General features: G+C 40.6%; 1 protein-coding gene across 3 annotated transcripts in view; it reads left to right on the plus strand.

Annotated features, from left to right (window-relative positions):
* Nucleotides 1-201: 201 nt before the first annotated feature.
* LOC101856508 (major facilitator superfamily domain-containing protein 6-A) overlaps nt 202-12,107 on the plus strand; it is a 15,082-nt gene continuing 3,176 nt past the window's right edge. The window contains exons 1-7 of one of the 3 annotated variants that reach the window (XM_005097049.3): nt 202-289; nt 2,955-3,170; nt 3,624-3,809; nt 5,088-5,934; nt 8,873-9,062; nt 9,847-10,111; nt 11,171-11,347. In XM_005097049.3, the coding sequence (XP_005097106.1) occupies nt 3,026-3,170; nt 3,624-3,809; nt 5,088-5,934; nt 8,873-9,062; nt 9,847-10,111; nt 11,171-11,347 (1,810 nt within the window). In that variant the 5' untranslated portion in view covers nt 202-289; nt 2,955-3,025. The other 2 variants (XM_035969433.1, XM_035969434.1) reach the window with 2 other exon arrangements.

Consider the following 12,107-nt stretch of genomic DNA (forward strand, 5'->3'; position numbering starts at 1 on the left):
AACAAAAGTTAATTTTGGCTTCTGCTCTTCATAAATCTAGTAGAAATATTTCTGAGATAACAGAGCGTTATGCGTTTACATTTTTCTTTCTTTCTATGATCATTCATCGAACAGTGTGTAGCCTATGTAGGCTATTTGGTTAATTCTGGTATTTAGTTAGAGTATATCGAAACACCTGGAGATAAGGGCAGCTACTCGCGCCAACTTTGTTATGATTGCTATCCTGATCACGATGAAAACAAGCAGAAAGAAGGGGTCACTGTATTGCTTGTTTCACTTTTAAAAATAAGTAAGAAGTCATGAGGCACCCACTGCTTTTCATTTTTTTTTATTTCGCCTTTTTCTCTCACCTATGTTTATGCAGAAGATCTAGATCTAGAATCTAGATCTAGATTCTTGCTGTTGCAGATCTTTTCCCCGTGTATAATTTGGCACAGTGGGCTGAGTGGGCGGGAGTGGAGGAGAGTCTGGCCTGGAGTCTGGAGACTCGGACTGCAGAGAGTGAGAGTGAGAGTCAGGAGGGTTCTTTACTTGAGACTAGATCCAGATCTAGATCTAGACTGCTTCTGGTGCTCTTGTGTAGTGTCCACTAAACAGTAACCCAAGTAAAAATAGGAGCAGCATCCACCACCAAACACCAACTTAGACTTAACTGCTTGTGTTATAATAGACATTCCTTCATAAATTAGGCCCTAGATTCTACTTACTTTTTCCCTCTTACAGACAAGACCAAGGTCTCGGGGAGATCATGCAATTGTCGGAGGTGGGCCAGGTGTTTTGCTGTTTGGGGATTGTCATGTTGTTCATCAGGAAGGAATCTTTGACTCCATTGATCCATCTTTTTCTAGGCCTTCCCTTTGCCTTGAAGTCATCGAATTACCATCGCATATAATATTATAGATTGTAGGCCTGTTGTGTCTCCATTCTCACACTTTTTATCTGTGGGTGGTTGGCAGGTGCTCTGGTGTGGTTTGCTTCTTCTTTCCTATCAGACATCTATCGTCCTTATCTCCCCTTCTTCATTTTTATTTTTGTTGCTCTCTTGTAACACCTAAATCTTCTGACGCTCCATGACCTAGTTGCGAGCGCCGTAAAACTTCTACTAAAAGTAACTAACTAAAAACATAAATTTTAAAATTGTTTCTTGATGTAGGCTACTGTATTTCTTGATTCTTGCTCAATTGAACGTCCACTCTATGTCTAATGAGATGATGTCTTCTGAGTCTTTGTAATATCTGTCTTTTCTTGTGATTTTTCATATTTTTTAAGACATTTTATTTCATTTGCTGCTATTATGTTTTGCTGTGCTTTGTCGAGGGTCCAGGTTTGACGCTGATAGCAGAGATCAGTTGGTATAAAGATGAGTTGTTTCTATGAAGATGTGTTGATGGGAGAGGATGGGTAATAGTTGTTACGTGATTGCATTTGCCTGTTGTACTCATGTTTCTATTTCTCTGTCCATTTTCCTATTTGATGTGAACAGGCTTCCATGGTATTTGATTTCTTGTACTACTTATTTTAGTTGTGTGTTGTTGATTCCATATTTCTTTTGTATGCTTTGTTCAGTAATTCAGTATGATGTTTTCTTGGAAGCTGTCCTGGTTTTGGTGTATAAGACTCTGGTCATCAGCGAAGAGCAGTTCTTATTGTTTTGAGTTGTTGTTTGCTTCATCTTGTGACATATCTTGTCCATGTTGAATATGATGAGTAATGGTAATAGGACACAGCCTTGTCTGACACCTGATGTTACTTTGAACCAGTCAGTGTTCCCCTCGCTAAATCTTACACAACTCAAACTATTCTCATTATATACACTTTGATGTTACTATACTAAGGAGTAGGTCTTTCACTCTTAATTCTTTCAAAGTCTGAAATAGCCTGCCCCTGTCGACTCGGTCAAATGCCTTCTCCCGATCCACAAACACCATGTCCAGGTCTCTGTTGTGTTTTATAGCTCAGACAGATACATGTTTCTCATTGTGAAGATGGCGTCTGTACATCCTTTTCCCTTTCTAAATCCAAACTGCGTGTTGCTGAGGTTTTTCTCTACCATGCATGTGTCTACATCCAAGTATTTTGATATGTATCTTTCCAACATGGTTGAGTAGAGTTATTCCTCTCTATGTACCATACTCTTTTTTGTTGTCTGTCTTTTTCTTATCTCACTCAGCCCTGGGGCCAAGGATACCTGGTCTGCTAGCTGTGCCTAGTGGTTTTAGATGTTTTTGTAACTTCTGGAAAAGTGCTAAATCGACTTCAATCGCTGTATTATTTCACACACACTTTGTTTAGTCATTACATGTATGGAGCATTACCGTTTACAGAATTTGAAAATGTTTGATAGTCTGTGAGGTATTGCCATTTGAAAAAGGTCAGCAACATGCACTAAAAGTGGCTCGGATGAAAGACCATCTCATTTCCCACTTGGTTACTATGTGTTAAGTTATTTTCAATTGTAGGTCAAGAAAGCAACCTTTGCCCTTGTAATAGTTTGTTTCTGATAAAGAAATGGTCAGGGGTCATGTATAAAGTATAGTCTGTTCCTATTTGATGTGTGTTTATGTTATTAAGCGGTAGAAATTTCCATCCCAATACTGTCAGGTTCAGGACCCAGTGCTGATGTGCACAGCCCGACTATCTTGGGCTCTGGGCTAAGTGAGTTAATAAGTAGTACAGTACTGTTTTGCCATTTTTCAGGGTTTCGTGTTTGTTCCGTACATAAATAGCCACCCTTAACAACACCCTTTTCTTCTCACGGCGACCCGTGCACTGTTTATCAGCTATTTAGAAAAAGTGGATTTACTTAGAATGTGATGCATATATATGCATTTCTTTGAGGATAAATTTTTAGTGAACAAATTTATACAACAAGCGTGTATAGCAGTGTAAAATATGCATTCATGAGTATGTCAGGCTTGCTTCATGGTTGTTCTTTGATTTTTTAATTTTGAAAGGACCACTATGACCCACATAAGAAAAGTTACCTGAAGGAAACTACTCCCTCCCCTCCCTCCATCGTTCGAAGATGGAGAATGACATGAGTCCAGCTGTGGAACACCACCCTCAAGAGTCATCCCCAGATGGTCTGTTGGTGGTGGGTCGTAAGACTCCCTGTATCGTCAATCGTAAGCTCTTGCCCGTCAAAGGATTCTACTTCACATTTATGTCAGGTATGATTCACCAGTCAAGAAGCTTGAAGAAGTGATTCAGCTGTGCTTTGAAATGTAACTACCTTTTAAGTTTGTCAAGTATTTATTTTGATTTAATCTCATTTACCATATGGGTCTGTGTCCACAATTAAAGCCTACCTGAACCCTTCTGCGCACTGAACACATTTTTCAGCATGCGTTTGGGTAAATTTGATATTGAAACCAAGGAATCTTAAGTGCATAGATCCTGTAAGCTTAGGGAATCAGGGCTCACAGGTTTAAAAAAGCTTGTTTAGCTTAATTGTATTTGTATAGAATCTCTTACTCTTTGAATTATGTAAATGCCTTATTAGTTCGGCTTCCATGTTATTGTCTTCAATGGAAGCAAACTGTTTAACAATAATTCATTTTTTGTAGCTTACTATGAGTCGGCAACAACTTCTACTAACTTGTTGTACTATCTACGCTCCTCAGCTGTGGGAGTCTTGCTGCCATTTATTGGACTCTACATGCGGCACTTAGGACTGAGTTTCCATGAGACAGGGATCATATATGGGATCATGCCGTTTGTCAGTTTCTTTGTGCGACCAGCTATTGGGGCTCTGGCTGACAAACTGAAACGTCACAAAGCAGTACTTATCCTTACAACCATTTTAACAGGTATATATGTTGAATTCTTTTGTCTTGACAAGACCTAAAAATGTATGCATATTATTCCCATCAAACCTCGTTATACTGTCAACCTTGGGACATTCATGAAGTTGAAGGTAAAGAGGAAGTGGAGCTGTTGGTATAATGAGGGGTGGGGTGGGGTGGGGGTGGGGGCGCTAATGCTGATCTCTGTTAAATAGCCCTTACTGCCCAACGTTAAGGGATATGATTCTGCTGTGTAATCTGTCTTTGAAAATTGTATTTTTTGGTGAATTACAATTACACATATTTAGAGCTGAGGGTGTTTTCTCTCTCTTTCTCTCTCTCTCTTTCCCTCCGTCTCCTTCTTTCTCTCTCTCTCTCTCACTCTCTCTCCTTTCTCTCTGTCTCTCTCTCTCTGTCTCTCTCTCTCTCTCTCTGTCTCTCTCTCTCTCTCTCTCTCTCTCTGTTTGTTTATATGTTTGTGTGTGTTCAAATTCAAAGTGAAAATTGCATAAACTGCTGAATCAGAGCCTAGCAGATGCATGGTGTCTGAAATTTTCAAGACAATGCAATGGTGGGGAGGTAGATGGGCATGGGTGGGGAAAGTGCGAATAAGCAACCAGCGCTCTCTCACAGAGTCATGTGTGGTAGAAGGAGAAATTATCACCAAGCAGTTACCGAGTGGGTGCTGTCTGTAGTGTGTACCACCGATGACCAGTTCGCTGTCGGTGGTGCGGGCAAATTACGTTAGTAAGGACCGTACAACTCAAGACAGTTGGTGGATGGCAGTTTAAAGAAGCAAGTAGTATCTTTCATGCGTTGGCAAAACGTTTGGGAAATGGTATTAGTGGAGTGGTCTTACAGGAGTAGTATAACCAGTTTGACTGTACTTTTGTTTATCAGACAGAAGAAATATATCTTAGAAAATTATGTGGTCGCTAATATGAAAGACCACTCCTTTTTTTTGTAAGTCTTACAATCATATATATCCCGAAATCAGTGAAAAGTTTTTGTACAAATACTTCTCATTAACAGTAGTTATGATTTCATCTGTTTCTTATCTTATATATTGCTCTAGCTCTTGAGGAGAGATATTAAAAGGAAAAAAAATATTTAAGTCTCATATAAAGTCATCTGTGTGTGCTAATAGAAAGAGGGAAAATCAGAACAAGGGACAATTAAGACGTTTACAAAGTGCATGTCAATTTACAAGGATAGTGCAGGTGTAAGAATGGTGCCTTCTCTGACCTTTTCCAGAAATGTATTACTTCATCCAATCGTCATATTCTTTTGTCTTTTTTACAGGAATTTTTTACTTCGTCCTGGTGTTCGTCCCATCCCGTCCAGCCCCTCCCAGCCTTTCCATTAGCACGAGCATCCAGTGCAACACTCAGGACTCTTTTCTACAAGACTGTAGCGACGAGAATTCTCAGGGACAGTGCCAAGTAGGACTCAGTTACTTCAACAATGTGACGCACTTGCATAAGGGAAACAAGTCACGGACATGCACTTTTTCCTGTACAGTTGAAGATTCCTCTTTACCTCAGTTCCAAGCATGCTTCACCAATGAGACAGGGCCTTACAACAGTCTTCGCTGCAACGGCACTCTCACCCACAGTAGCCATTTAAACTTTGCTGTCCAAGACTTGAAAGCCGTTCTAGCCAGCGAAATTCCCAGAGACAGATATCATGTGGATTCTGTCACATGTCGTGACTACGATCTGAAAGATGTCTTATTTCTAAAGGATTCAAAGCATGAAGCTAGGCAAATTCTTTGTGAGAGAGAATTATCATTGCAGTGTAAAGTCAGTTGTTCTCAGAATTTGGATTGTAGTAAGGATTCATCTTTTGACAAAACTTTCTTTATTTTTTTCTTTCTTTTTCTACTCGCAAATATTCTTTTTGCCCCACTCTTCCCGATTTTGGATGCTGCAGCATATGAAAATTTAGGTGAAGATGGCCACCGATGGGGCCAGCAGCGACTGTTTGGGACTGTCGGCTTTGCCATTTTCGCAGTGACCTCGGCCTTCATCATGGACCTCAAGTCAGACAGTAAACACTTGGATTTCTCTGTGTCATTTTACCTCTTCTTGCCACTCTGTGCTGTCTCTTCCATCATCGGCAGCTGGATACACATGTCATCAGACATTGTGTAAGTATGATAACGAAAATGATGATAATTGTAATAATAGTAATAATACAATAATTTTAATAAAAGGAAGAAAAAAAAAGAAGTGGAATTGTTATTACAAGATATGGACCCGTGATACGAACGGTGATTTAGTGATAGGAAATCCCAAGATGTTTGTACCTGAATCATTGCCGTAAGACTTCTGTTGTAGACAACATTGTTGGTATATATGCGCCATCTGGAACTCCTTCCTGCTTGCATGTATTCTAATAAGAGTCTCTGAACCCCTCATATGTATAGGTACAGGTGTACTAACTTTGCCATTCTATGATTCTGGCAACAGAATGTGTTTCTCTCTTCTCTCCATCTTATGGCACTGCAATGTTCATAGACGACACTTAATTCACAACTGTCATGTGTCCATAATCTCCGATCAACTTCAGTTTCACTAAAGGACTGTGCATTGCACGCTAAGGCCAATATCGGCCCATTCTTTCTTGGCCTAGCACGCTCAAGGTCTTCCTCCAGATTTTGACTATTAGAACGTTAATTCTGATTGATAGTCACCTTTCTCCGTTTATTCTCGCTTTCAACTCTGTTTCATGGGGTTAAACAAACTCTACGTTTAGGGGACATCTTACTACATTATGAACTAAAATTCCATGGCCAACTCTACTCCGAACAGATCTCGATCTAGATTCTCTTCTTTCTAACTACTCAAAATCTGTCTTGAATTTTGTGCTCCAAATACATCACGGATATAGATATCTAGATCGAGAGCCTTGCTCTATAAAAAGCTACACGGAAAATACGCTCCAACTTTTTAAAATGTCAATACAACGAAGTGAACATTATGCGGGTTTAAACGAACTCAACATGTTGGGGACATCACTACACCAAATATATATAGAAAAAGTCAATACAATGAAGTTTGACCTAAAGTCCCCGTTGACACTGCGAAGCATACATCAAAATTGAGTTAGATATCGAGAATCTAGACCTTGAAACAGTAGAAGCAGCTTTGTAAACACGAAGTAGAACTCTGTGGCGCACACACAGCAAAGCACAAAGGGCCTTTCTGTTCTTGCTAACTACTCCAAATCAGTCTTGCACTCTGTGCTACTAATACATGTAGGGTATAGAGAGATCTAGATCTAGAGTCTTGCTCTATAAAAACTACTCGCCAAATTTTGAAAACATCAATACGCAACGAAGTAAACCTTTTGTGGGTTTAAACGAACTCAACATGTTGGGGACATCACTACACCAAATACAATGAAGTTTGGCCTGGAGTATCCATCGACACTGCGAAACACACATCCAAACAGAGTTGGATATAAATATTCTACATCAGGAAAAGTAGAAGCTCAAAAGTCATCCCAAAGATCCCACCCTGGAGGACTAAATCCCACATATCAGATAATAATTTATGGAACAAATAACGCATGCGCTTGCAGCTGATTGACCAAGGAGCAAAAATTTTCAATCATTGTACTGGCTTTTTTCTCAAGAATACGATCGCATATCGGATGTAAATCTTGATGAGTGAGTGCGATGTTTGCCTCAGAGACAGGATCACACTGGTGTGTGAATTCTTTGACTCATTTGTTTTCCCAAACATCACACTCACATTTGAGACCTCTGTCTGAACTATCATCACAAGATGGGTGGGTTGGGCCCACAAGGCTGCATCAATTGGGCCCACAAGGCTACATCAGATGGGATCACATTGCACTGTGAACCCTTCGGTGCTTTTGTGTCCCCGACCATCGCACTTTTTTTTCAGCTCTGGGCCTGAATTTGCAAGACAGACTGGTGCCCATACTCAGAGACTGTCCATTTGCCTTTGCATAATATGGTCATCTGTTGGCACTGAGCTTGTGTTTCGTTCTTCAAATTTTAATTGAGCAATGAACTTGGTCAGAGATGGAAAGCTGAATTTTTGACAGTTGGGATTGACCTCGATCTTGAGACTCATGATCAAATTAGTAAAAATAGCATGTCTCATCAAATTAAGATGAAACCATTGTTGTGATTAGTTGTCAGGGTGAAGCTCTCTTTTCTGGCCACAAGATCTGTTAACCGAACCCTTTGAGCCCTAGCCATCGGTAGACCGGTGGCGCTTGGAACTGCCCATATACCTAGCCTTCGGTACACTGATGAACGAGACCTTATCTCCAACCCATCTAGCCTGGGACTAAATGCACACAGAAAAGGTTTACTACACAGGATGTTATTGATTATTTTGAAGATCTTTCTGAATTAGATGCTGGTAATGATGACGACTACCCTGAGTTGGATATGGAAAGTGATTCTGATGATCTTATATGGATGTTAATAAATTATCGCTCAAAAGCTCATGCAGAGAGGCACGATAACATCAGGAGGTCAGAGTTAAAAGGATTAATACTTACAGGCCACATCAGTTCATTTCAAAGTAAGAGGGGATCATTTAGTGATTTTGGGCCTGACCTTGAGTCACCGTGGATTTCCCCCCTGGTCAGTTATAGATTGAGTATCTCCATCTATCTGCTGGGATACTGTGTCTTGCTCAGCCCAGGTTGGCACTGACAGGTGTGGTTAAAGCAGCTTGAGTACTAAATGATCCAGATTGTATCAGGAGGGGTCATAAAACAGTACAATGAATCAGTCAATCAGTAAATAAATCGGTGGAGCTTTCAAGACGATGCAAGCAAGCCAGCATGAGTTTCTCAGCTTTGAGATGTATCTGATTTAATGCCGCTGAGGATAGATACCCGTTGAGAGCCTAACGCAAAAAATCGACAACAATGATAATTGCAATCAAGTGCATTTGTCTCCCTTGCTGAGATTTGACAGTGGTCCCTTCCTCACCCCCTTTCTCCCTGGATTTGAATGTTGTTTTGATTTTTATTTCCATGTTTGTTTGTTTTTACTTTTGAGGCTTCTTTAAAAAATTCAAAATTATATCTTTCCACAGATGCGGAAAATTCCTGAAGAATATTTGGAACGCCCTGAAGTACATGCAAGTCCTTGCCTTTCTCTTTTTGGTCACCTACTTTGGCATCCTGACTGGAGGCATTGAAGCCTTCCTGTTTGTGTTCCTCAATGGTCTTGGGAGTTCTCCGCTCTTGTTTGGTTTTGCACTGTTGGTGAACTGTAGTGCTGAGGTAAGTTGTTTAACCCTTTCTTGTTTTATAGGACAAAAACAACAAGTCCCAGCTAAGGTCCATTTGGTCAAGGTTAAGCCCAGGGTCTGGGATCAGAATTCTGATGGTAAAGCTCTTTCACCCTTTGCTGCTGCGTGCAGAAGACTTGATTCCATAACTATATTGGGAAGTTACTTTATTGAGTATCTCCGTCACTTCTTCTGGGACACTGTATCTCACTCAGCCCGGTTTGGCCTTGTCAAGCGGTTTGAAATAAACCTAGACCAAAATGATCTAACCTGTGTCAACGAAGGCTTACAAAATTTATAATCATTTATGTTTAATGTTAACACAATAGGTTGTATCCAAGATAACCGTAACATTTTTAATATTAATACGTGTTTGTAGGGTTTACAGGGAGTGTGATGGATGTCTGTGCTCACAGGTGTATACATATATGATTTTCAAGAAATTGTAGCATAATCGTGAGATTGCAGATTTGGGAGTTCGAGGCTCAGCTCAGTCTCAGTTTGTGTCCTAGAGAAAGGCATTTTATATGATTTTTCCATTTGGCTTAGTCCTATGTGAGATGGGCATTAAATACTAAAATAGCGTTTCAGTATTGCATGGGGCATTTTTAAACCTATACAATTTTGCAGTTTGACTGTGAAAAAGCAGTCCATACAATTTATTTTATTTTCTCTCTGTATTTTTGGGGTTTAAGATTTCCTTAGGTGACGATTTGCTGCGAAAGGCAATGAAGACCTCCAAAAAGCTTTTTTTCCCCTTTACTTTATTTTTTAAGGTGCCCATGCTATGGATGTCTGGGTCTATCATCAAGCGGTTTGGCTATGTATGTTGTCTGTATCTGGTCCTGCTGTGCTACGCCGTGCGTCTTCTGGTCTACTCTGTGGTGGGCAACCCCTGGCTGGTGTTGCTTGTGGAACCTGTGCACTCAGTTACCTTTGGTTTGATGTACGCCTCGGCTTCCTCATATGCCAGCGTCATCGCCCCGCCTGGCATGTCGGCCACATTGCAAGGACTGCTGGGAGGCCTTCATTTTGGAATAGGTTTGTTTGTTGTTTTAGTTTGTTATTCTTAAAAGCATCTTTTGAGTTGCGTTGCGGTATGTATTATTTAATGATTAGGATCTCCCTTGTTACATGCACAAGACAGGAGTTTGATTCCCTTCTGGGGAATCTGTTTTATTTAGTATGTTCTTCTCTTCTCTGTTGAGGCACTGTATCCATCTTAGTCCAGGTTGGCCCTGACGGGCAGTGTTGAAGCAGCCAATATTGAAATGATCAAAATTGTGTTGACAGGGTGCATGAGACACTGGCAATCCTTTACAATTGATTTGAGTTGTGTTGTTTTCCTCTTTCAGCATTCTGTCAAAATTATCTAAGATGCCCACCCATTTTCAAGAAGAAAAGTAGTTGTCTTAGACAGGTGGATGTCTTGGACAGTGTCAGTATAATGTAGAAAAAAAAATGCAAGGGGGATAAGTGAGAACTGGTAATTTGTACAGGTGATTGTCTTGGACAGGTGGCAGTTAGAGCAGGTTGGACTGTATTGTGGATTGCTTGAATGTGGGAATCCACCACTAGAGAGGTTGACTTTCATATCATCATAAAAACTGGTTCAGCTTTTTAAGTCTGGCCCCCTGAGTCTTTTAGCAACTGTGCACCTGGGGTCCTTTAGGTTGACTGCAAGATTTGCCCCTCAATAAATACAGTCGAAATTGTCCAAGACATTAGCCCATTGTTGAAGAGAAAAGTGATTGTCCTGGACAGGTGGTTGTCTTGAACATTGTCATTATAATAAACAAAACAAAGCAAGGGGAAAGTGGGAAGTGGCTTTTGTACAGGTGATTGTCTTGGACAGGTGGCGGTTACAGCGAAAAAAAGGCCCAACTGTATACTTTTTTGTGGCTGTATTTTGGGAAGACTGGAGATAGAGGGAGGGAAAGAGGCATGGAGATAGAGGGGAGGGACAGAGGCATTTTCTCAGATTTCAGTTATTGTAAATTGTAGCTGCGGCAAGAAAAATGAATTACTCTTATTCTTTTTTACTCACACCCTACAACAGGGTCAGAGTTATTGAGTTTTAATCATTGTGTGTGTTTGCAGGAAAAGGAATTGGCAGTCTCATCACGGGATTCATGTTCGAAGCCATCGGGCCGAGGTGGACATGGGGGGTTTTCAGCATCATCTGTGTAATCCTCCTGGTCTTCTATGTCATCCTCAACATGTTTGTGTTCAAGTCTTTCCAGCACCCACCTGCCCACAGACAAGGGAGTGGACAAGGTGGGTTCTTTTTTCTGTAGTTTTAATGTACAAAATGTGGCAAACTTTTCTCAGCCACAATTGGTCTCATCAGCCACAGCAGAAGCCACAAGTCATTGTAACCTTTAACCCTTTCGTTGCCAGAGGGTATACGTTCCTACTGTCAGCATTGATTTACAGCTCAGCTCATTATCCACACGGCGCACCGGCAGTGGAATTTTAGTTGCCGCGGGGGGTTCCCCGCCGGGCGCCATATCACGTCGGGGTCACGGGGGTCAGCTCCCTGTCGCCGCTCTGTCTGGGCCTACCTAATTTTTGGTACTTTTCAACGTACAATTTAAGGTGTATCCTTGTATTTATGGTAATTCTCATTTAGTGCATCCAAAGCACGCATTTCTGCTCTTGAGACTCAAAAAAGAACGGACGTTGTAACTTGTCTGGTTATTTCGTTAGACGCGCTGGAGTCGGCAATGCTAAATTGTAATTTTTTTTTGACCAGCGTGAATAAAAAAAAATCAATATAAAAAAAAGGCATTGTCAAAATCTGTCGAACTTTTGGAACATGAACAACATAACATTGGTGCAGATACTCAGAAAAGATGGTTTCTGCGCTTACAATAGAAGGCTGTAATTTTACAATTTTATCCATCGGGGACACAATTCGCTATGAAGTAATTCCTCCAAATACAACTTTATGTGTCTAATATAATCGTGAATATTCGCATATTTTCTCGAAAGTTTATAAAAGTTACCATGAAGTTTCTGTATGAAAAGTACAAAT

The sequence above is a fragment of the Aplysia californica genome, unplaced genomic scaffold, assembly GCF_000002075.1.
Source record: "Aplysia californica isolate F4 #8 unplaced genomic scaffold, AplCal3.0 scaffold00145, whole genome shotgun sequence".
NCBI classification, from domain to species: Eukaryota; Metazoa; Mollusca; class Gastropoda; order Aplysiida; family Aplysiidae; genus Aplysia; species Aplysia californica.